This window comes from Littorina saxatilis, linkage group LG4 (genome assembly GCF_037325665.1).
Source record: "Littorina saxatilis isolate snail1 linkage group LG4, US_GU_Lsax_2.0, whole genome shotgun sequence".
Classification (NCBI taxonomy): Eukaryota; Metazoa; Mollusca; class Gastropoda; order Littorinimorpha; family Littorinidae; genus Littorina; species Littorina saxatilis.
This window is the reverse complement of record NC_090248.1, coordinates 61888674-61912866: the sequence shown is the minus strand read 5'-3', so window position 1 is coordinate 61912866 and position 24193 is coordinate 61888674. Positions and strand designations below refer to the sequence as shown.

The following is a 24193-nucleotide window of genomic DNA, read 5'->3' as shown; positions in this document are numbered from 1 at the left end:
GCTTGTACATCGGAGGCAGGCGTGTGGACTGGGGATGAGGATGGGATTTCTAAAGTGGGAAATCCGTTACCCGCTGCCGCGCATACTTCTGCTGTGCTTCGTTGTCTGGCAGGTGTCAAGTATGTCATCCCCGGCAGCCAGCGTCTCTTCACAAGACACGCGCATAAAACGTACGGCAACTTCATTTTTAAACATGACATTTTTACCTACATCTCTTTACCATTTTCCGAACGCGTGGGTGGGTACATTTATATATAATATATATATGTGTGTGTATAAACTTGGCCAAACAATTATTGCAACACATTTCAAACCCAAATTAAAGCATTAATTCCCGTGACATTTCATTAAAACTTTATATATGCCAGTTAAAGGCCGTTCACTTTAAACCTTCAGGATCACCTTTTGTATCAAATATTTCTTTTACAGAGATCACGTGACCGCCGCTCAAAATCGACCAGACAAAAACGAAAGGGCCGAATGAAAAATCGACCAAAAAATCACAATAGGAAAAAACTTTGCAACTTTGACATACGCGAAGAAAGTCAAACCAATGATCTACACAGAACAGATTGTTTTGTTTTGCTACCTTGCGTATTTCGCGTGCTATGCTATATCTACTGATGCAGGTGTCGATCGCAAGAGAGGTCAACAAGTCGCGTAAGGCGAAATTACTACATTTAGTCAAGCTGTGGATTTCACAGAATGAAACTGAACGCACTGCATTTTTTCACAATGACCGTAGTCCGCCGCTCGTGCAAAACGCAGTGAAACTGACGAGACTGTTTAGCGCGGAAGTGGTTTCGCTGTGCTGCATAGCACGCTTTTCTGTACCTCTCTTCGTTTTAACTTTCTGAGCGTGTTTTTAATCCAAACATATCATATCTATATGTTTTTGGAATCAGGAACCGACAAGGAATAAGATGAAATTGTTTTTAAATCGATTTCGGAAATTTGATTTTGATCATATTTTTTATATTTTTAATTTTGAGAGCTTGTTTTTAATCCGAATATAACATATTTATATGTTTTTGGAATCAGAAATTGATGAAGAATAAGATGAACGTAAATTTGGATCGTTTTTGAGTCACTTGAGAAAAAGTGACTCTATGTAATCGGTCAGTGTTAGTCTGTCCGGCCGGCCGGCCGTCCGGCCGGCCGTCCGTAGACACCACCTTAACGTTGGACTTTTCTCGGAAACTATCAAAGCGATCGGGCTCATATTTTGTTTAGTCGTGACCTCCAATGACCTCTACACTTTAACGATGGTTTCGTTGACCTTTGACCTTTTTCAAGGTCACAGGTCAGCGTCAAAGGAAAAATTAGACATTTTATATCTTTGACAAAGTTCATCGGATGTGATTGAAACTTTGTAGGATTATTCTTTACATCAAAGTATTTACATCTGTAGCCTTTTACGAACGTTATCAGAAAAACAAGGGAGATAACTAGCCTTTTCTGTTCGGCAACACACAACTTAACGTTGGGCTTTTCTCGGAAACTATAAAAGTGACCGGGCTCAAATTTTATGTGAACGTGACTCATTGTGTTGTGAATAGCAATTTCTTCCTGTCCATCTGATGCCTCATATAATATTCAGAACTGCGAAAGTGACTCGATCGAGCGTGTGCTCTTCTTGTATAAAAAAAAAATTAATTACAATTTTCTGATTTTTAATGACCAAACTCATTTATTAGTTTTTAAGCCACCAAGCTGACATGCAATACCGAAGTCCGGTCTTTGTCGAAGATTACTTGGCCAAAATGTCAATCAATTTGATTGAAAAATTGGGGTGTGACAGTGCCGCCTCAACTTTTACAAAAAGCCGGATATGACGTCATCAAAGGTATTTATCGAAAACAAGAAAAAAACGTCCGGGGATATCATTCCCAGGAACTCTCATGTCAAATTTCATAAAGATCGGTCCAGTAGTTTAGTCTGAATCGCTCTACACACACACACGCACAGACACACAGACATACACCACGACCCTCGTCTCGATTCCCCCTCTATGTTAAAACATTTAGTCAAAACTTGACTAAATGTAAAAATGGAACGTTCACGCTGTTTTGCGCTGGCCCTTCCGTTTTTGTCTAGTCGATTTTGAGGGTACCCTTAATGGAGCGTCGGTCACGTGATCCCTGTAAAAGAAATATTTAATCCAAAAGGTGATCCTGAAGGTTAAGTGAACGGCCTTAACTGGCATATAAAGTTTTAATGAAACGGATTTTTGTTTTGATGTACAATTTTCATTCAATTTTCTTTTCATGTTTGCTTGCTTTTCATTTAAACTGTACAAAAGCCGCCATTTATATGTATTTTTCTAGAAAACTGTAAACACCACTACAGTGGACGCCGCTTAATAAAACCGCGGTTAATAGAGCCAGCCGCTTATAAAAGCCGATTTCAGACGATCCGGATTTATCACTATATCTTATGTATTAGAAAAAGCCGGTTAATAAACCCAACCCGCCGCTTATTAAAGCCAGTTTTCTCAGAGAAATCACGAAAGCGCAGAAAAAGATTCTCCAATGAGAAAACGACAGCGGTTTGGTAAAGAAAAAGAAGTTGAGGAGGGTTTTCTCAGATGGTTTCAGCAAATGATCAAAGTACACGTACATGTACATAATTAAAACAAAAGTTCAACATCCTTCGTGAAGTTTTGTTTAGATTCAAACAAGTGTAAATGACGAAAGAAAGTGACTGAGTGACGTAAATAAAAGAGAAGATTTTTTTTCTTTCGAAAATGACGTATTCCTGAACCGCCGGTTAATAAATCCGCCGCTTATTAAAGCCATTTTTGGTCGGTCCAGAAGTGGCTTTATTAAGCGGCGACCACTGTATAAGCATTATGCTTGTTGTTGTTTACTCAATATGCGTTTTTTGTAAATAATGCACAAACGTTGAATAGAACAGTTTAAACCAAATGACACGGGGATTAATGCTTTAATTTGGGTTTGAAATTTGTTGCAATAGTTTGTTTGCCAAGTTTATATGTGTGTGTGTGTGTGTGTGTGTGTGTGTGTGTGTGTGTGTTTTATCTTTGCTCAGATTTTGATGAGATTTTCTTCAGCGTTTGACAGTTGTGTCACTCATTGTCTTTTGCCTGCTGATGTTATGAATAGGCAAGTTTGGCGCAGGCCTTCTGAACAGTTCCCCACAGTTTTACATCTGAAATTGTGATCTTTGACCAGTTCAGGTCGCGCAAGGGGGTGGGATGGGGGGGTGGGGGATTCAAGGTGAGGGCACGCTTGTAGAACGTGTTTCGGAATCTGTTCTTCCTCGCCTCAGTCACACAGAGCTGATGGTGCAACGCCTATCCTTTTGAGGTGTGTCTTCAAATCGCAGTGTCCCGTGCGAAAGCGGAAGATGGCTGTCTGCTCTGTGCGAGTGGGATAGAAGATAGGATCTTGGTTGGGCTGGTGGTCATAATATGTCTTCTCTTTGAAAGTCGACGCCCAGCGGTTTGTGATGAGGGATTTTCCTCTCGGTAGGAAAGGGTTGGTTTGGGCTGTGGTTGTCTTCCGCTCGTTTCCAGGAATGCCACAATGTGCTGGGATCCACTGAAGCACGTTGGCGGATTTCTGTGACAAGTAGTACAGAGTCCCCTTCAGGTCTGTTAGGGACTTCTTGGCCGTGTCTGCTGCTAAGCCCGTCCTTAATATGAGTTATTTCTAATATGCTGACTGTTAGCAAATGATAACAGGCATGTCGGACTTCGTCTAAGCTTCGACGAAGTCTAGTTCCGGTAGCTTCGCGAAGTGAGCTACGCGAAGTCCACTTCGTCCAATTAAGGACAGGCTTTAGAGCTTGAAGTGAAGACAGGCAGTCTGTGAAGAAGGCAACTTTTTCCGGTGTGTTCTCCATTGAGGTTGAGATGTTCCGCTGCTTTTGGGGGCCAACCACGTCTGCTCGGAAGTTGGAGCAAAGGGTTTCATTGGCGGCAGAGACAGTCTCAGAGGGTCTTCCTGGGTGTCAGTACAGAAACCCACTCCCTCCGTTTCTTGTTGCTCCTTCGCCCGAGCCATCGGTGAAGATATGCGTCCACGTTTTGACTGGAAACCTTTGGTGTATCTCGTTCTGGGTGAGGGCTTTCAGAGCTACATCACTCTGTTGTTATTTTCAACCTGTGCAAGAACCGTCTCTCCGATCTCTATCTTGATCTTCTTCTTGGGATGTGGAGAAGGAAAAGTCTGTGGAAAAAAAAGAGACTCGGTTGAGCCGGCTCTAGCCCCTAATCTTCGGTCCACTGTGATGTGCTCTGCAGAGCTCCAGGTGGTCAGATCTTCTGCTATACTTTGCCTGCAAATCAAATGAAAATCCGGAAGAAAAAATGTGGGAGCAAAATGAAAATAGTTACATCGTTATGGATCACCCTGTAAATATCGTATTTACATCTGAGCAAAGATAAAACACACACACACACAAACACACACACAAACACACATTGACACACATAATTATGGATGAACCCATGCACACTGAAATGCACAATAAACATTCTGTGATTTGCTGGCTGACTGACTTTTGGTATTTTCAGTAATTATGATGAGTTAGGATCTGATATTTCTGACTCGAACATGACAAATTTGACAGTCTTTTTTCACTCGCCGGCATTCAACCGGCTTGTCTCGGTAAAGTATCGATATACGATGAGTATGATCAGATAATGAGTAATAATGATGTATGCGCATGTTCATGATTTTCAAGCCCTGATACTTTCGCTGTGAGCCGAGGCTGTTTATGGTACACATGTGTGCACACGCCAGGGGTGTTTGAACAGCTGGGAGAGAGAGACTGAGAGAGAGAGAGAGAGAGAGAGAGAGAGAGAGAGAGAGAGAGAGAGAGAGAGAGAGAGAGAGAGAGAGAGAGAGAGAGAAATTGTAATGTGCCGTGTCGGTGCAGTAAAGTTGTGTAGACTGCACAGTTTTCAGGAATTATAATCTTGCATCATATCATTATCAATCATAGCATTATCATATAATTTATACCATATCATATCATACCATCATATGTACGGCCTATAGGCAAGATGAGCTCTTTGGCTACTGAAGAGATTTTTTCAGGCGCCGACGATTTGAGCTGCGACACCTTAACTACAGCAGAGGCGACGTGTAACACCCAAGGTGGCTATGTCGTGCACAGTGACATCGGCAGCGATACGGAGGTTTGCATCGACGTCGCCTGTTTCGGTACGTGCGACTAAAAGGTGGAATGCGCCTCAGAGCACACAAGTTAAAGAAACGATTTGTCACAGACATATCAACAGTAAAAAGATTCAGACAACTATTAGTCCAAGCAAATAAGAGAACAACGTTGAAGTGACAATGACTAGGTTTAAAATGTCCCTTATCAGAAAGTTCAACCTCAGTCCTTTGATGTTTATTAAACACATTTTCATATAAAGTTGGCGCTTCATATGGAAAAGTGGCTTTGAAATTGACCCTAATCCTTCTTTGGGCTCTGTAAATGTCGTTTGGGGCTATGGTTGTAAAACGGTATCTACTGGTCACCCCAATGTATAAACTGAAAACTCTTTCTGCACCAGAACACGCAGAAAGGATTGTATCTGCCTGATGTCTGATGCCTTTCAAAATCCCCAACCACTAACACCTTCAAAACGGACATTAACTGACACTGTTGTTTTTCCCTATATAATCCTTACTATTTTTCCGAGACGTCGTCGTGTTGTGTATTTAGCTTGCCACAACCTCATACATGGTCCTAAAAGTTAAAGTTGAAGAAAATACTAAAGATAAATGAACAAGCTGACGCAGTGTCATTCGCACCGTGAATCCCCCCATGGGAACATACTAAAGTCTGGTTCCAAATAGGCTCAATTTCCTTCTATTTCTTTGTATTTCTGCATCGTAGGGGTAGGGGTGTTCAAACCAAAGGCACCTTTAAACCAAAATTCAAATCACACATCTTACAATACTAAGACACTCAGCAGTGAAAGGGTGTCTGCTGGTAAAAAATTCCAAACAATCCTAAAAGTACTTCACTACTAAACGTGCTTTTAAAAAGAGCCGTTATTTTTCCCTCTATAATCAGTATTGTGTTTTCTGCGAACATGTAGTCTATTTAGATGGTTGTCATGTGCACATGAGTTGCTAAAGCGTTTTCAGTTGGGCATATGTCGAAAAGCAAAGAATTAGCCCTTTGAAAACCATCAGAACTGTCACACAAAAATAACATTTACCTATCTCACCAACTGACCAAACATAGGGCTTTTCCTTATGTATTATGTATTGTCGTGTTTTTTGTAGCATACTTGTGAAAACAGCCACCACTGTTGTAAATGATACTTTAAAGAGCATTATTTCATTTTTACAGTTGAAGGACAACCTGGACTGCCGTATATTACAGCTGTTTTACAATCAGCCAAAATTTTCTTAACAAACGTATGTTAAGAACAACTCCCATAGTGAAATTGAAGGAAAACAAAGTGAAAACCCCCCTGCCATAGAGGAGCTAAAGAATCAACAATAAACGACTGCATGGATAGCTTGATGCACGAATGCATTGCGGACATGTTTGTCTCCAACCAAGAGAAAGTTCCAAAAAATTCCTTTTGTGCTTCTTATTATACAGTGACGTCAAAGACAGCCTTTTCTGCTGTTCATACATTCAGGGGTTATGGTTACACTAAACGACGTAGTTGTAGCCATACTGCCATCCAGATTTATTTTTTCCTTGCGAGCAGTCACAGGGTGTTTGTGCTGTCTGCCAACCGTCAGACGACCCCGCCCAAGTCTGTTAAGGGACCGTTTGACCGTTATAGAACGCGTCTTTTTGATTTTTTAGCACATTTGGAAACGGTTGATTTTTATCCCAACCATTGTTTCCAAACATTATATAGGAATGTTTTGTGAACAACAGATAATAGCCGCTACTCGCATGTGTAGCAAAAGTGAGCGTACATACTCACCCTGGTCGTACAGCCGTTGTCCGTTGCCCGTCTTCATCTGTCTGGCATTACCTTTCGATTTTTCTCGAACGCTATGAAGTGAAGAAACACCAAATGTTGCAAAATGTTGTATGACCCCAAGAGCTCAAAAAAGATACTTGAGAACCTTGACCTTACCTTAAGGTCAAGGTCACAGGGAGAATGAATGTGGTCTAAAAACTGCAAAATTTCACATTGTGCCAGTTTTCTGGAAAACAAATTAAAAACAGCGGGCTTAGTTTTGTATGGTATACAAGAAAAAGAAAGCCTTATCTTCTGATACCATTTTGGTTGACCTCGCTTCAATGTCAAGGTCACAGGAGTCCTTCAAAGTTGAATTGTATACATGTTTTGAAGTGACCTTGACCCTGAACTATGAAAAAAATCTTTCAAACTTCATAATTGTGTGGGGCACATGTTATATACTGATATTGGGCCACATTTAGTCACATACCATCAAGGTCAAGGTCACTTTGCCCCTTATGAAATGTGACTGAAACGGGCAATTGAATCACTAAAAGTGACAATGTCTCTTTGTAGAAAGTGCCAATAAGTATGTTTATGCTTCCTATGTCTTGAATTGATAGCCTTGTGATGTGTGACCTTTGATGATCTTGACCTTGGCCAAAGGTCATGTGTAATTTGGTAGGAAAAATCTGTAAACCAGTTCTAATAGTGTACAATGTCCTTGCCAGCTTCAGTTGTTAGACCTTCACCTTCAAGGTCACCTGAAGGTCAAGGTCACTTTAAGACAAAGGTCAAGCATGAGAGTCGCATGGGCTTTGCTTTGTTAAGATTTTTTACCAAGACACATGGATTTCTTTACCCGGCTTGGTCACATTTTTCATAGGGGTCAATGTGACCTTGACCCTAACGATATGTGACCAGATGTGGCTCACTATGAAATTCTAACAAACGCCCCACTCAGTGTTTAAGTTTGTAAGAGATATCGTCCATAGTAAAGCTAAAGGGGCAAGCTCACATCAAAATATGTCTACAATTCAACTTTGAAGGGCTCCTCTGACCTTGACATTGAAGCGAGGTCAACCAAAATGGTATCAGAAGATAAGGCTTTCTTTTTCTTGTATACCATGCAAAACTAAGCCCGCTGTTTTTAATTTGTTTTCCAGAAAACTGGCACAATGTGAAATTTTGCAGTTTTTAGACCACATTAATTCTCCCTGTGACCTTGACCTTATGGTAAGGTCAAGGTTCTCAAGTATCTTTTTTGAGCTCTTGGGGTCATACAACATTTTGCAACATTTGGTGTTTCTTCACTTCATAGCGAATGGTGACAGTGATCGACCTATTGCTAAATGCATCGATATTTGTGTCGCGGCAGAAAGGGTCTCTGGGCGCGAGACGGTTCTCGGTGCTCAAAACATCAAAGGTCTATGGAGAATCTACCCTGCCTCCACTGAGGCTCGTAACACTCTTTTGGTCAAGGGACTTTCCCTCAGAGGGGTCTCTCTGCAAGTCGCAGGCACTAACCCCTTCATCTTGCGCAACGAAACTGGAGAAGAGAAACCTTCGACGAAAGTTTGGGTGGACGACATTCCTATATCTGTGGCCGATTCTGAAATCGAAACTGCCCTCATCAGGGTTGGAGTAGAACTCCGATCAGCCATCAAACAAGAAAGGGCCAGAGACGTTGATGGAAAACTAACCCGGTTTCTCACGGGGAGAAGATTTGTGTTCATTTCCACACCAAACACCCCACTAGAGAAAACACTCAAAGTCAGTTTCTTCACTGCCAAAGTGTATCACCGCGAACAAAACCAGAAAAAGACCGTGATCTGTTTAAAGTGTCTGGAGACGGGTCACCATGTCTCCATGTGTCAGGGGGACGTGGTGTGTAGATCATGCAAAAAAACGGGCCACAAGAGTGGCGACCCATGTTGTGATCTTGACGTCAACTCTGGTTCCGCCTCAGGAGACCAGCAGAAGCCAGAACAGCTGTCCGCGGCTGCGGGTAACAACAGCGAACAAAGCAGAAACTCAATATCTCACACAACTGACCGCGGGCGTCTTGGAAACCGCGCTCGCACCCAGAGCAGAAGTCGCTCCTTCACTCCCAAGCGGGACCGTTCTGGTAGCCCGCTAGGAACACCGACGAAGATGGCGAAGGTGGCCTCTCACGATGAAGAAGGCCAGGAGAAAGGCTGACCGACCGACTAACTGACCGACTGACCCAACGACGACGGCCCGGCTTTGGCTTACGGACTTACGTACTACGGCTCGGCGATTTCACCAGTTGTTTTATTAGTATTTACACTATCTCACTCCAGCGATGGCAGATGGTGTCAAAGCGTTCTCCTTAAATGTTAGAGGACTCCGGAATACATTAAAACGCAAAAAGATATTCAGAATGTTAAAGGAAAAGAAATATGACATTGTATGTGTGCAAGAGTCGTACATAATGCCCGAAGATGCAGAGCAGTGGAAGAAAGAATGGGGTGGTGAGGTTGTGTACTGTGCTGGTACTCGTCATAGTAGAGGCCAGGTAATACTGGTGAGAAAAAACTTTCCCCATGCATGGTCCACAGAAATAATTTCTGATAGAATTCTGATGGTAAAAGTTAACATTGGCACTAAAGAAATGGCTATCTTCAATGTGTACGCCCCGTGTAACTTAGCTGACACTAAACATTTTCTGACTTCTCTTTCAGATACAATTAGTGATTGTGGTTGTGATCTTAAAGTAGTCTGCGGTGACTTTAACGCAGTGATGGACAATAAATTAGACATCATCGCAGGCGAAAATCACTCGCCAGCACTCGTTAAACTTTTCAACGACTTTGTTACTGAGTGCGATCTATGTGACGCGTGGCGGGTGCTAAACCCTCTATGCAAGGAATTCTCCTGGTCAAGAATCAGCAACGGCAAACTAACTGCAAGAAGACTCGACTACGTGTTTTTGAACGATGCTGCAATGGACAGTGTGTTGGAAACGGAGATTTACTCTGTTCCCTCCTCTGATCACAGGGGGGTGCTTGTGTCTTTAAAATGTTCCGAAGTGACCAGAGGTCCCGGCTTCTGGAAGTTCAACAACGCCTTGTTAAAGGACAGTGTATTTGTAGAAAGAATGAATAACCTTATTGACTCTTCCCTTCGCACAGACACACCAGAGAGTGCTGAGAACCGGTGGGAATTACTTAAGTTAGAGATAAGGGACGAAACTATTCAGTACAGCAAAAACCTGGCAGTTTTAAAGAAAAACAAGTATTTGCACTTACAAGATAAACTGGCACAGTGTGAATCATCACTTGCCAAACAACCGCTTGATGAAAATCTGCTTCGTAATCGCGAGGCACTAAAGTTTCAACTGGAAGTCTTTGAGCATGAACGCTTAAAAAGTGCCCAAACACGATCTAGAATGAAATGGATTGATGAAGGGGAAAAAAATACAAAGTACTTTTTAAACCTTGAAAAATCTCGAGCCAGTGCAAAATTGTTTCCCAGCATCAAGCTTGATAATGGCGATGTATTAGTCGATCAGTTTGACATACTGCAGGCTCAAAAACACTACTTTGAAAACAAATATGCGTACAGTGACAATAGCATCAACATTGATAACGATACAGATTCTTTTTTGCAAAATTGTGAAACCCCTCGTCTGACAGAGGAGGAGAAGAAAGTTTGTGAAGGTGAAATAAGTGTTGAAGAGGCCTCTAGGGCGCTAAGTAAGTTAAATAACGGCTCATCTCCTGGCACTGACGGTCTTACAACTGAATTTCTGAAATTTTTCTGGGTCAAGCTAAAGGGCCTTGTTGTTCACTCCTATAATGCGTCGTTTCAAAACGGTCACTTGTCGCACTCACAAACGGCGGCTGTGTTAACCCTTATTCATAAAGGGAAAAACCTCCCGAAAGACAAACTCTCAAACTGGAGGCCAATTTCACTGACAAATGCACTAGATTACAAAGTGTTAGCAAAATGTTTAGCGAATCGACTATGTACTGTTATAGATAGCGTTGTACACGAGGACCAGTCGGGTTATATAAAAGGTCGGAACGTTAGTACTCATATAAGAACAATTGATGATGTAATTGAATATTTCAGACTTAAAGAAAAACCTGGTGTACTATTAGCACTCGATTTTCAGGCTGCTTTTGACTCTATTTCCAAAAAATACATGCTTAGTGCCTTTAGAAGGCTAGGCTTCGGTCTAGACTTTGTTCAGTGGGTCCAAGTTCTTTTTGCTAATACAAGAAGTTGTATTGGCTATAACGGGTGGCTTTCCGAAGACTTTGAAGTGAATTCCGGGATTCGTCAGGGGTGTCCTTTCTCACCTCTGGCCTTCGTGATCGGTGTAGAACTTCTAGCGATTCGTTTTAGACAGAGTGTAGAGCTAAAAGGGCTAAACGTAGCAGACAACATATTAAAAGTATTGTTATATGCTGATGACATCACCATGTTTCTAAGAGACGAAGAAGACATTAACTGTGTTTTAGAAATACTGGAGCAATTTACTTTAATATCATGTCTTAAGTTAAACATGCACAAGTCCGAAATGATGTTGATTGGTTCCAAAAGAAATGAAAACATGGATGATTTTGGCTTTAAACGTGTAAACCAGATAAAAAATCTTAGGAATTTACTTCTCAAACGCTAAAAGCGCACCCGAAATTGAGATGAACTGGCAAGAAAAAATCGCTAAAGTTAAAAGAATAATTCTAAACTGGGAAAAACGAAATCTGGGTATTCTCGGAAAAATCTGCGTAATTAAGAGTTTTTTGTTATCACAGTTTGTGTATGTGTTACAGTCCATCTGCTTGCCAGATAAGGTGCTGAAAGAAATCAACACTCTACTGTATAGGTTTTTGTGGAGGAAACGGGACTGTAATAAGAAAGCATTTGAAAAGGTGAAAAGGGTAGTAGTCAACAGTAACACAGACCAGGGTGGGGTAAATATGATAGATATCAAGGTGATGCAAGACTCATTCCTGTGTCAATGGTTTATTAAACTGTCGAGTAAGGATGTGAATGGCACGTGGACATGGATACCAAGAGGAACTTTTCAATCTTTTGGAAGGAACTTAGCTTGTTTTAGTACTACTATAGGAACAAAAAAATTCAAAGGCTTTCATCAGATTAAGTCTGTTTTTTGGCAACGTGTTGCCTCGACATGGCTAGATTATAGTAAAACTCCATGGCATGGATCGTTAAAAATAACGTGTCTTTGGAATAATAGTGGTATAGTCTACCAGAATCAGGCTATTTATTATCAGAAATGGGCTCAGAAAGGGTTTACATATGTGAATGATGTGTTGCATAACAATGCTATTATGCCATTTGAAATGGTAAATGAAATTTTAGGGCCCTCGCCAAATCTCTATCTGGAATACTTGGTCGTTAGAGCCGCTGTCTCCAGATACTTGAGAAACAACCCAGAGTTTGTGACATCTGATATTAACGAACAACACTATTTAACCTTTAACGGTACGAACCATATGACTGCAAACCTGATTAGGCAATTTATTGTAAAGACGAAGTATTCCACTCCCTGTTCTGTTTTATTTTGGAAAAATACATTTAATTTTGACGTCAATGAAACATGCTGGTCTATAGCAAAAAACGCAACAAAAGAGTCAAGACTACGAGAATTGCACTGGAAAATTGTTCACAACATCTATCCCACAAACATTCTTCTACAAAAAATGGGACTGTCTGACAGTGAATATTGTCCATACTGCACACACGAAAGAGACTACATCGAACATTTTTTCTATGAGTGTAGTAAAGTTAAGCCTTTATGGAAACACGTCGAAAACACTATACTAGATAAAACTGGTGTACGTGTTAAACTTAACGCAAAATCTGTACTACTTGGGGTTGTTTGTGTTGAAAATGCAGGCAACGTATGTCTAGATATCATTAACCATTTAGTTCTTATTGCTAAAATGTGCATTAGCAAATTTAGATACGGTACTCCCGTAAATTTAACACTCATGTTTGAAAATGAAATGAAACTTCGTGTTTCATAATAATAAAAAAAATAAATAAAAAAAGGAAAAAAACAAAAAACTTAAAATTAAAAAAATCTGTGGTGGTTTACATGCTTATTTACACAGGTTGGAAGATTTTTTTTTACTTCTGTAGACTTTGTATCTTCTTGTTGTGGCGATAAACCTCCATCTCCACATTGAAGCTGAATCTTGGTTTTTGAGCAGAGATGTTATTACTGAACTCTTCTCATCCTTTGTCTTTTGGGTTTTTCCATTATTGATGAAAACTGTCACTCCTGCTTATAATTATTATATATTGTACATATGGTCATGCATGATATTATTAGAGAATAAAAAAAAAATAAAAAAATAAAAATAAAAAAACGGTTGGCAGACAGCACAAACACCCTGTGACTGCTCGCAAGGAAAAAATAAATCTGGATGGCAGTATGGCTACAACTACGTCGTTTAGTGTAACCATAACCCCTGAATGTATGAACAGCAGAAAAGGCTGTCTTTGACGTCACTGTATAATAAGAAGCACAAAAGGGATTTTTTGGAACTTTCTCTTGGTTGGAGACAAACATGTCCGCAATGCATTCGTGCATCAAGCTATCCATGCAGTCGTTTATTGTTGATTCTTTAGCTCCTCTATGGCAGGGGGATTTTCACTTTGTTTTCCTTCAATTTCACTATGGGAGTTGTTCTTAACATACGTTTGTTAAGACAATTTTGGCTGATTGTAAAACAGCTGTAATATACGGCAGTCCAGGTTGTCCTTCAACTGTAAAAATGAAATAATGCTCTTTAAAGTATCATTTACAACAGTGGTGGCTGTTTTCACAAGTATGCTACAAAAAAACACGACAATACATAATACATAAGGAAAAGCCCTATGTTTGGTCAGTTGGTGAGATAGGTAAATGTTATTTTTGTGTGACAGTTCTGATGGTTTTCAAAGGGCTAATTCTTTGCTTTTCGACATATGCCCAACTGAAAACGCTTTAGCAACTCATGTGCACATGACAACCATCTAAATAGACTACATGTTCGCAGAAAACACAATACTGATTATAGAGGGAAAAATAACGGCTCTTTTTAAAAGCACGTTTAGTAGTGAAGTACTTTTAGGATTGTTTGGAATTTTTTACCAGCAGACACCCTTTCACTGCTGAGTGTCTTAGTATTGTAAGATGTGTGATTTGAATTTTGGTTTAAAGGTGCCTTTGGTTTGAACACCCCTACCCCTACGATGCAGAAATACAAAGAAATAGAAGGAAATTGAGCCTATTTGGAACCAGACTTTAGTATGTTCCCATGGGGGGATTCACGGTGCGAATGACACTGCGTCAGCTTGTTCATTTATCTTTAGTATTTTCTTCAACTTTAACTTTTAGGACCATGTATGAGGTTGTGGCAAGCTAAATACACAACACGACGACGTCTCGGAAAAATAGTAAGGATTATATAGGGAAAAACAACAGTGTCAGTTAATGTCCGTTTTGAAGGTGTTAGTGGTTGGGGATTTTGAAAAGCATCAGACATCAGGCAGATACAATCCTTTCTGCGTGTTCTGGTGCAGAAAGAGTTTTCAGTTTATACATTGGGGTGACCAGTAGATACCGTTTTACAACCATAGCCCCAAACGACATTTACAGAGCCCAAAGAAGGATTAGGGTCAATTTCAAAGCCACTTTTCCATATGAAGCGCTAACTTTATATGAAAATGTGTTTAATAAACATCAAAGGACTGAGGTTGAACTTTCTGATAAGGGACATTTTAAACCTAGTCAATGTCACTTCAACGTTCCCTTCACTAAAGTGGCTAAGATGCCTGGACTATATCCCACAAATCACAAGTGCATATGATCATCTAACACTTGAAGTTCTCTTTGCTCCTCATTGTCCCTATGGACGCCCGTTTTCAATCGATTGCTTCCCTTCATATTCACGACTTGTTTGCTTGACCTTTCGGATTTCATGGGGGCTGCCTTTTTGGTTTTGATGCGCTTCCTTATCCGGTTTACGTATTTTCCGGTTTAACATAGAACTTGCGTGTTTTTGTCAGAAGAGTGATATTTGGTTAAGAAGGAAGTCAAGTCCGCCATTACCTGCAACCTCAGTTGAGTGTTTACTTTGAACTTAAACTTTAACCGTAACAGTGTGTAGCCAGTTCGCAAGACCTGTTCATCTTCCTACCAGTTCCAACTGTTGTTATCAATGGGTCGCGCAGCTGGAGGAAGTGTTTATTTCCATTCGGAGCCCAACTTCAGTTCAAAACAAGAGGCGAAGCCATCAAGGCTCACGTAAGAAATCGACAAACAGTAACACAAACTCAATCACTCCGTCACACACACACACACACACACACACACACACACACACACACACACACACACACACACACACACACACATACACACAGAAAGAGCATAGGTGAAACTGTGCAAGAAAGCGAGACACTAGATCTAGATCTGTCTGTCTGCATGTAGCCTACTTACAGGGACACGATTGCCAACTAGTCTCGGCCCGCTCAAAATAATAATGACCGAGACTTTCAGTACTTTCTTCGCGTGACGTCTAACCCTCTTACGTCATAATGTGACGTCAATGTAATGTGACGTCTTCAAATGTTAGAGTTTCTACCACAGACATACACACGCACGCACGCACGCACGCACATACGCACGCACGCACAGACAGACAAAGTTACGATCGCATAGGCTACACTTACGTGAGCCAACCAGTCAAAAACTGGCCTTGACATTCCCACCCTTGAATGACATTAGATCTACGTCATTTCCGCTTGCCAAAATCCCACATGTTACATGTCTGCTCTTCGAGTTGTTTGGAACTCGCGCGAAGAATGCTGAACGGGCAGCGAGGACTAGCTCTTCTTCAAAGTAATAAACTACCCCCCAAACCCTGCAAGTTTGTGCGATTTACTTTGTGGACATGAAGCCAGCAGAGGACTCAGGAATGCCCACTTAATTCCTTGATTTTACTTCCGTCACAAGAACTAAAAGAACATTCAATGTTCGTTAAATCTGTGGATCAAGTGACTCACGAAGCGGAGGAAATGAAAATCACCGGCAGATCTGTACAAGATGTTGAATTCTGCCAGGGAAACGAAGCCGCTGTCACGGCAGAGAAGTCTCCGCCTACGAAAATCGGTAGATCTAGAGCAAGGTAAACATACGTTTTTCAACGCTTGTTCACAAACACACACACACACGTACACAAACACACACACGCTCACACCATCACACACACACATATGAAAGAGATGGAATAGCTGATCGAGTGATGACAATGTTGATTGATAAGTATTTTTTGGTGCGGTGAACTTGAGGCTATATTGTTCCATCAATCCATCGATATATTTTACACTTTCACCCCAGAAAGGAAGCACGTGTACACATATTGAACAAAAGAATCATGTTAAGCTTCCATTGGCATTGTTTCCTTTTTTCTGCAGACATGTTGGCAGGAAGTGAGTGTTTCACCCCACTCTTGCAAGGTAGGTTGATCACTGATGACAAGTTCTGATTGTTTTTCCTTTTTAAACGGATGACAATCCGTACTCTGCAGATGGATCTAACCGAGATGGATCTAACCGATACACGGAAGCAACATTGGGAACAAACTGTTATTCAGTCTGTGAATATTTCATGTGTGAGGGGTAGGCTATTACTGCAAGTACGTTCGCTAATGTAGATAAATAATTTTTGACTCAAACTTCAAGTTAAATTGTTTCTGCTGTCAGAGCCATCTTTCTGAAGGAACAGTATTTTACATGCCACTGGATTGTTGTATATTCCTTCTTATTTTGCAATGACAGGCTCAGCTTTCATTTGATTGTAATGTGTTTCTTATTTGAAGCTTTGTATCATAAAAGCTCTGTAGAAGTGTTGCACTTGTTTTGCAGACTGCATTAGGCGTGGTAGCTATTGCACACCCCCCCCACCCCCCCCCCCCTCCCGCCTATTTATCTAACACACCCATACACAGGGTGCTGACAAAGGATTGTTTTCCATTCTCCTTCAAGCCATCGCTTATTTTCTTGCAGACTGAGGAGCAATGGACGTTTGAGCAGCTCCTAAACCTGGGGCACACAAGCCACAAGGTAAATAAGGTATCAGTATATAAACAAATGTTTTCACTTTGATTTTTATTGCATCATTGACTCACATGCGAAGCAAAAGTGAGTCTGTGTACTCACCCGAGTCGTCCGTCCGTCTGGACGTCCGTCCGTCCGGCCGTCCGGAAAACTTTAACGTTGGATATTTCTTGGACACTATTCAGTCTATCAGTACCAAATTTGGCAAGATGGTGTATGATGACAAGGCCCCAAAAAACATACATAGCATCTTGACCTTGCTTCAAGGTCAAGGTCGCAGGGGCCATAAATGTTGTCTAAAAAACAGCTATTTTTCCCATTTTTCCCATTTTCTCTGAAGTTTTTGAGATTCAATACCTCACCTATATATGATATATAAGGCAAAATAAGCCCCATCTTTTGATACCAGTTTGGTTTACCTTGAGTCAAGGTCAAGGTCACAGGAGCTCTTCAAAGTTGGATTGTATACATATTTTGAAGTGACCTTGACCCTGAACTATGGAAGATAACTGTTTCAAACTTAAAAATTTTGTGGGGCACATGTTATGCTTTCATCATGAGACACATTTGGTCACATATGATCAAGGTCAAGGTCACTTTGACCCTTATGAAATGTGACCAAAATAAGGTAGTGAACCACTAAAAGTGACCGTATCTCATGGTAGAAAGAGCCAATAAGCACCATTGTACTTCCTATGTCTTGAATTAACAGCTTTGTGTTGCATGACCTTGGATGACCTTGACCTTGGGTCAAGGTCACATGTATTTCGGTAGGAAAAATGTGTAAAGCAGTTCTTACTGTATGATGTCATTGCTAGGTTTAGTTATTTGACCTTGACCCTGAAGGTCATGTAAAGGTCAAGGTCAAGCATGTGAGTCGTATGGGCTTTGCCCTTCTTGTTTTTTCATAAAACTCTGTAAATTGTGGCAATTACACATTATGCCAATAACATTATTATGAAGAATGAAGATTTTCAACTTATCATTGAAGAAATGAAATCAAGCATTTTTGTTCATTCTGTATTTGATTATTATTTTTCAGTCTTTGGGTTGGCATAGTGGGTGAAATAAGGGTGAGGAGTGTCGGTTGGTGTTATTTTTTTGGTCTTGGTGATGTCATATTTTTCCCACGGTATTATTCGTGGTTATCATTGACTTTAGTGCAGATTCCAGAGAAACATTTTTTTGAACAGCCGCTTAAACTGAAAAGCTACAAGGTCAACAACATAAACACTAAAACAGGTTACTGGTGTCTCAGGCATTGATGTTTTTAAAAAGATTTGCACAGCAATTTTTGTGTGTGTAAAGAGATAATGAAAATAAAGCATTACAACTTTTATATTTTTGATTAAGTGGAATTAAATGTTTTCATTTTTGACTCACATGCGAAGCAAAAGTGAGTCTATGTACTCACCCGAGTCGTCCGTCCGTCCGGACGTCCGGACGTCCGTCCGTCCGTCCGTCCGGAAAACTTTAACGTTGGATATTTCTTGGACACTATTCAGTCTATCAGTACCAAATTTGGCAAGATGGTGTATGATGACAAGGCCCCAAAAAACATACATAGCATCTTGACCTTGCTTCAAGGTCAAGGTCGCATAAATGTTGCCTAAAAAACAGCTATTTTTCACATTTTTCCCATTTTCTCTGAAGTTTTTGAGATTGAATACCTCACCTATATATGATATATAGGGCAAAGTAAGCCCCATCTTTTGATACCAGTTTGGTTTACCTTGCTTCAAGGTCAAGGTCACAGGAGCTCTTCAAAGTTGGATTGTATACATATTTTGAAGTGACCTTGACCCTGAACTATCGAAGATAACTGTTTGAAACTTAAAAATTATGTGGGGCACATGTTATGCTTTCATCATGAGACACATTTGGTCACATATGATCAAGGTCAAGGTCACTTTGACCCTTATGAAATGTGACCAAAATAAGGTATACCGGTAGTGAACCACTAAAAGTGACCATATCTCATGGTAGAAAGAGCCAATAAGCACCATTGTACTTCCTATGTCTTGAATTAACAGCTTTGTGTTGCATGACCTTGGAGGACCTTGACCCAAGGTCAAGGTCACATGTATTTTGGTAGGAAAAATGTGTAAAGCAGTTCTTAGTGTATGATGTCATTGCTAGGTTTAGTTATTTGACCTTGACCCTGAAGGTCAAGGTCATGTAAAGGTCAAGGTCAAGCATGTGAGTCGTATGGGCTTTGCCCTTCTTGTTTATTTTGAAGTGTTTTTTGTATTCAGGTTTTATTGGATGGGTGGGGGGTGGTTTTGGTGGTTCTGATTTTTTATGATGTAAGGTTTTTGACTCACATGCGAAGCAAAAGTGAGTCTATGTACTCACCCGAGTCGTCCGTCCGTCCGTCCGTCCCCCCCGTCCGTCCGTCCGTCCGGCCGGCCGTCCGGAAAACTTTAACGTTGGATATTTCTTGGACACTATTCAGTCTATCAGTACCAAATTTGGCAAGATGGTGTATGATGACAAGGCCCCAAAAAACATACATAGCATCTTGACCTTGCTTCAAGGTCAAGGTCGCAGGAGCCATAAATGTTGTCTAAAAAACAGCTATTTTTCCCATTTTTGAGTCACTTGAAAAAAAGTGACTCTATGTAATCGGTCAGTGTTAGTCTGGCCGGCCGTCCGTAGACACCACCTTAACGTTGGACTTTTCTCGGAAACTATCAAAGCGATCGGGCTCATATTTTGTTTAGTCGTGACCTCCAATGACCTCTACACTTTAACGATGGTTTCGTTGACCTTTGACCTTTTTCAAGGTCACAGGTCAGCGTCAAAGGAAAAATTAGACATTTTATATCTTTGACAAAGTTCATCGGATGTGATTGAAACTTTGTAGGATTATTCTTTACATCAAAGTATTTACATCTGTAGCCTTTTACGAACGTTATTAGAAAAACAAGGGAGATAACTAGCCTTTTCTGTTCGGCAACACACAACTTAACGTTGGGCTTTTCTCGGAAACTATAAAAGTGACCGGGCTCAAATTTTATGTGAACGTGACTCATTGTGTTGTGAATAGCAATTTCTTCCTGTCCATCTGATGCCTCATATAATATTCAGAACTGCGAAAGTGACTCGATCGAGCGTTTGCTCTTCTTGTTCCCATTTTCTCTGAAGTTTTTGAGATTCAATACCTCACCTATATATGATATATAGGGCAAAGTAAGCCCCATCTTTTGATACCAGTTTGGTTTACCTTGCTTCAAGGTCAAGGTCACAGGAGCTCTTCAAAGTTGGATTGTATACATATTTTGAAGTGACCTTGACCCTGAACTATGGAAGATAACTGTTTGAAACTTAAAAATTATGTGGGGCACATGTTATGCTTTCATCATGAGACACATTTGGTCACATATGATCAAGGTCAAGGTCACTTTGACCCTTATGAAATGTGACCAAAATAAGGTATACCGGTAGTGAACCACTAAAAGTGACCATATCTCATGGTAGTGTGGCAGTTCTCCTAATTCTACAGCTTACTATGTTGTTGTTTCTAAGCTAATTGCCGGCGAGAACTAGTAAAAGTTGTAAAGAGGAACAGAGAGAGATAAATTTGCCTAGACTATATGTTTCTCTCTGCCCAGCGTTGCAGACTAGTGCATGCAGTTGATGTTATTTTTCTTTTATGATGTTACCTCGCGTTGTGTTTTTCCCTATCTCCTAGTGCAATGCAAATCTAACCCTAGTCTATTGCTATCTCTTCGCTTTTCCTAAGATTCCGGCTTGACTGGTCAACAATTAATTCTATAAACTGAACAGGAACTCAATCAACTTGAACACCGATCAAACATGAAGGGAGTCCACACATGGGTTGTAATATTTCGAGCAGGTTTATTTATCAAAACGGTCAAACGACCAGCATAAAATGGTAAGTCAAATACAAATTACATGCTACAAAATTCACCTTACAGGCACACGCTTTCGTTCAAGTAATATGTCATCTAAAATACCTACTCTCCCAACCCCCGAATCTATCTAAGATGAGGTTCTGCAGTCTGACGCCTAACTAACTAATCTTTGATCCACACAGGATATCTTTATTCCCTAACTAGCTAAAGTTGGATATCTAGAATTTCGATAGGGATGCTACTTATTTTTCCTGGCTGCAAACGGAAGAACAGTTCTTTCCTCACCAGGCTAAAGGTTTATTAAAGGGATAGTCTGAGACTTCCTACTGCTATTTTTGATCCTTGGGAGACCCAGGCCTCGGCCCTTATCTCGTCAACGATATTTTTAGTCCCTATTCTCAAAATGCTACTCCTATTTAGGAATGTACAAGACGATGTCCGAACCCGACTGCAATGGGTTTAACCAACGCACATGTACTTCCACTAGGTTTACTGTCGCCTAACTACCTAAGTTTGTCGGACCTACCCGGTCCGATTTGGTTTAGTTTCTATCTGTCTACGATGATTTTTCTCCTAACCTAACTTTTGGATCGCTCGGAACCAGACAATTCGACTGGCCCGAGTGGTGATGATCGTCCTTTGAAACTAATCGTACTCCTACTCTGCCTATTTGAATGAAAGAGAATCTCAAGATTCTTTACTGCTAGCAAATTTACCCTACTCTGTCAAATTTATCCTGCAAAACCTAACGTCCTTTCTTCGCTCCGGTCTTTTATACCCCTTCTTTCCTAGCAACTCTAAAATAATGTTCTGATGTTTCGCATTGGCTAAATTAGCAACAATGGCCGACTCTCTCGCGGACTCATCCGCAGTAAAATATAATCCCTCATTATCCCTACTTTACCCACAATTACGATGTCCGCAGACATCGTTTCATTAACATTTCAACACACTTGCTTGCTCTACAATTTTATTCTATTCAAAAGAGCTTCAATCGCCCATTAGATCAACATTTCGTCTGCTCCGGTCGTCAGACCGTTGTTCGATAGAACACAAACTTTCGTCGGTCGCTAAGCCGATCGTGTCTCCTACCGAGCATTAAAACGGGCTCTAATGACCCGGGAACATATTTATTATAACTTCTCCTACTGCTTAAAATGTTCAACTATTCAACCAACGCTACAATAACAGGTTTGTTAACTTTTCGTCTTATTCCCAGCATCTAACTTGCTGATAAAACAACATGGCGGCCATCGCCCATATCGAAACTACAACTTACTCCTTACGGAAATCCTAACTACATCATTCTCATGCATTATGACATACGGGGAAAAGCTGGCCTTTTGCAATGACAATCCAGATTCCATTCTGGATTGCCTTTGCTATTGCAAACTTTATCGTGTTGACGGCATTCCCGTCACAGTAGAAAGAGCCAATACGCACCATTGTACTTCCTATGTCTTGAATTAACAGCTTTGTGTTGCATGACCTTGGATGACCTTGACCTTGGGTCAAGGTCACATGTATTTTGGTAGGAAAAATGTGTAAAGCAGTTCTTAGTGTATGATGTCATTGCTAGGTTTAGTTATTTGACCTTGACCCTGAAGGTCAAGGTCATGTCAAGGTCAAGCATGTGAGTCGTATGGGCTTTGCCCTTCTTGTTTTTTCTTTCCTTAATTAGTTATTTAATTGGTTTGCTCGAGGGGAGGGGGATTTAAAGTGTGTTTCTGGCTTTCGGAGAAGTGCTAAATCTGTTAAAATGGAAATGAAATAAAACAATTGGTGGTGAGGGTTATTACAAAAAAGTAAGGATTATTTCTCATACCTTTTGAATCATTTAAAATTGATTTTTTACTTAGAAAAATTGAAGTCATGCATCGTCAATAATTATGACTACAATCACAAACTGAATAAGGGGAAATCTTGTCAATTTGGTGGTCTGGATCATCAGCTAGCTAGCTGTTGCTCATTCGCTATAATGGCCTACTTGACAAAGCCCGTCTTCATGTGCTTCTTTGTTTCTGTACACCTAGTGTCGACAACATGTAGGCGTTTGCAGACTGTTTATTGTATTGCTGTTGTTTGTTTGTGAGTAAAACTATGGTGTGACCTCAATTGTTTGGAATTTGTTGTGTATGTTCTACTTTGTGTAAGGTGTTTCTCCGTGCCCCCAGAAGAACCGACATCATATTAAAACCTTCATACCCTGAAAATACTTGAATACTAGATGTTGTTTCTTATTGTAATGATTGGGGACAGGCAAGCTCTTAAATTGTGCAAGCCTTGAGAAAACTGTCAAGTCTGATTTGCTAGAACAAGCGATATTAACACGTTATTAAGATGAATATTTGATTAAATATGTGCAGGAACTACTTCAGCAGATTCATATGGCCAGTCTCACAATGCAAGGAAGGTGAGTAAATTGAATTATGTCTTTCCCACCTGTTCTGTGTTTAGTGTCAGCCGTGATTGCCTGATGAGAATTTGAAAACATGTTGCTAACTAACATGAACCCAACCATGAAACGTGATGTAGGTGAGTAGCCCATCTAAAAAAAAGAACCTGTTCTAATTCCGAATTAGAACAGGTTCTTTTTTCTAGATGGGCTACTCACCTACATCACGTTTTATTGTTGGGTTCATGTTAGTTAGCAACATGTTTTCACATAGAAAATGGTGGGCACCTGAACAAATATCTGCACATTACAATGAAGTCTTACTTTGTGATCTGATGGTTTACTTTAATACCCCCCCCCCCCCCCACCCCCCAAAGAAGAAGCTCACATAACTACACAATTTCATTACAGAATCAAACAATGGGAAGAATCAGGATTCAGCAGTGCTAGGTCGTTGAGGGGGATAGCCATCACTAGACACTCAGCAATGAATAGTTGAGGTTTTCACGGACATTAACAAAATCCGGTAACATACGGACAGTACATTTCACAGAGAAGGGAACAAGAACGTCAAAAATGGAAAAGTATGTTTTTTCTTTAAAACCATTGATAGAGCTCTGAAGCTTCACACGAGTTTTGCAGAGAGAGCACTCGGCCTATTCATTTTTGGCACTAAAACATGCACACACACACAAAAAGAAAGTTTTTAAAAAGTGGCGCCGATGTATTCTCACACTCACAGCCTTAGAATATTGCAGTTTGTACCTGACCAAATCTGCGACAGTCGGGCAAACTTCTTACAAGTCGGATTGGGCCTTCAATCAAATACTCAGAAACCAGCAGCTACTTTAAGTAATACTAGTTTTGTTGTTATTTTTTACAGCTTGTACTGAATGCGTTTTC

The 24193-nt window shown here is 40.6% G+C and overlaps 1 protein-coding gene across 2 annotated transcripts in view; it reads left to right on the top strand.

The window, feature by feature from the left end:
* The window catches only part of LOC138965305 (uncharacterized), a 64165-nt gene that overhangs the window by 10059 nt on the left and 29913 nt on the right, over window positions 1–24193 (top strand). For both annotated transcript variants that reach the window (XM_070337437.1, XM_070337436.1), the window contains exons 3-4: window positions 2–170; window positions 5067–5192. In XM_070337437.1, the coding sequence (XP_070193538.1) occupies window positions 35–170; window positions 5067–5192 (262 nt within the window). In that variant the 5' untranslated portion in view covers window positions 2–34. The remainder of the gene's footprint in view (window position 1; window positions 171–5066; window positions 5193–24193) is intronic.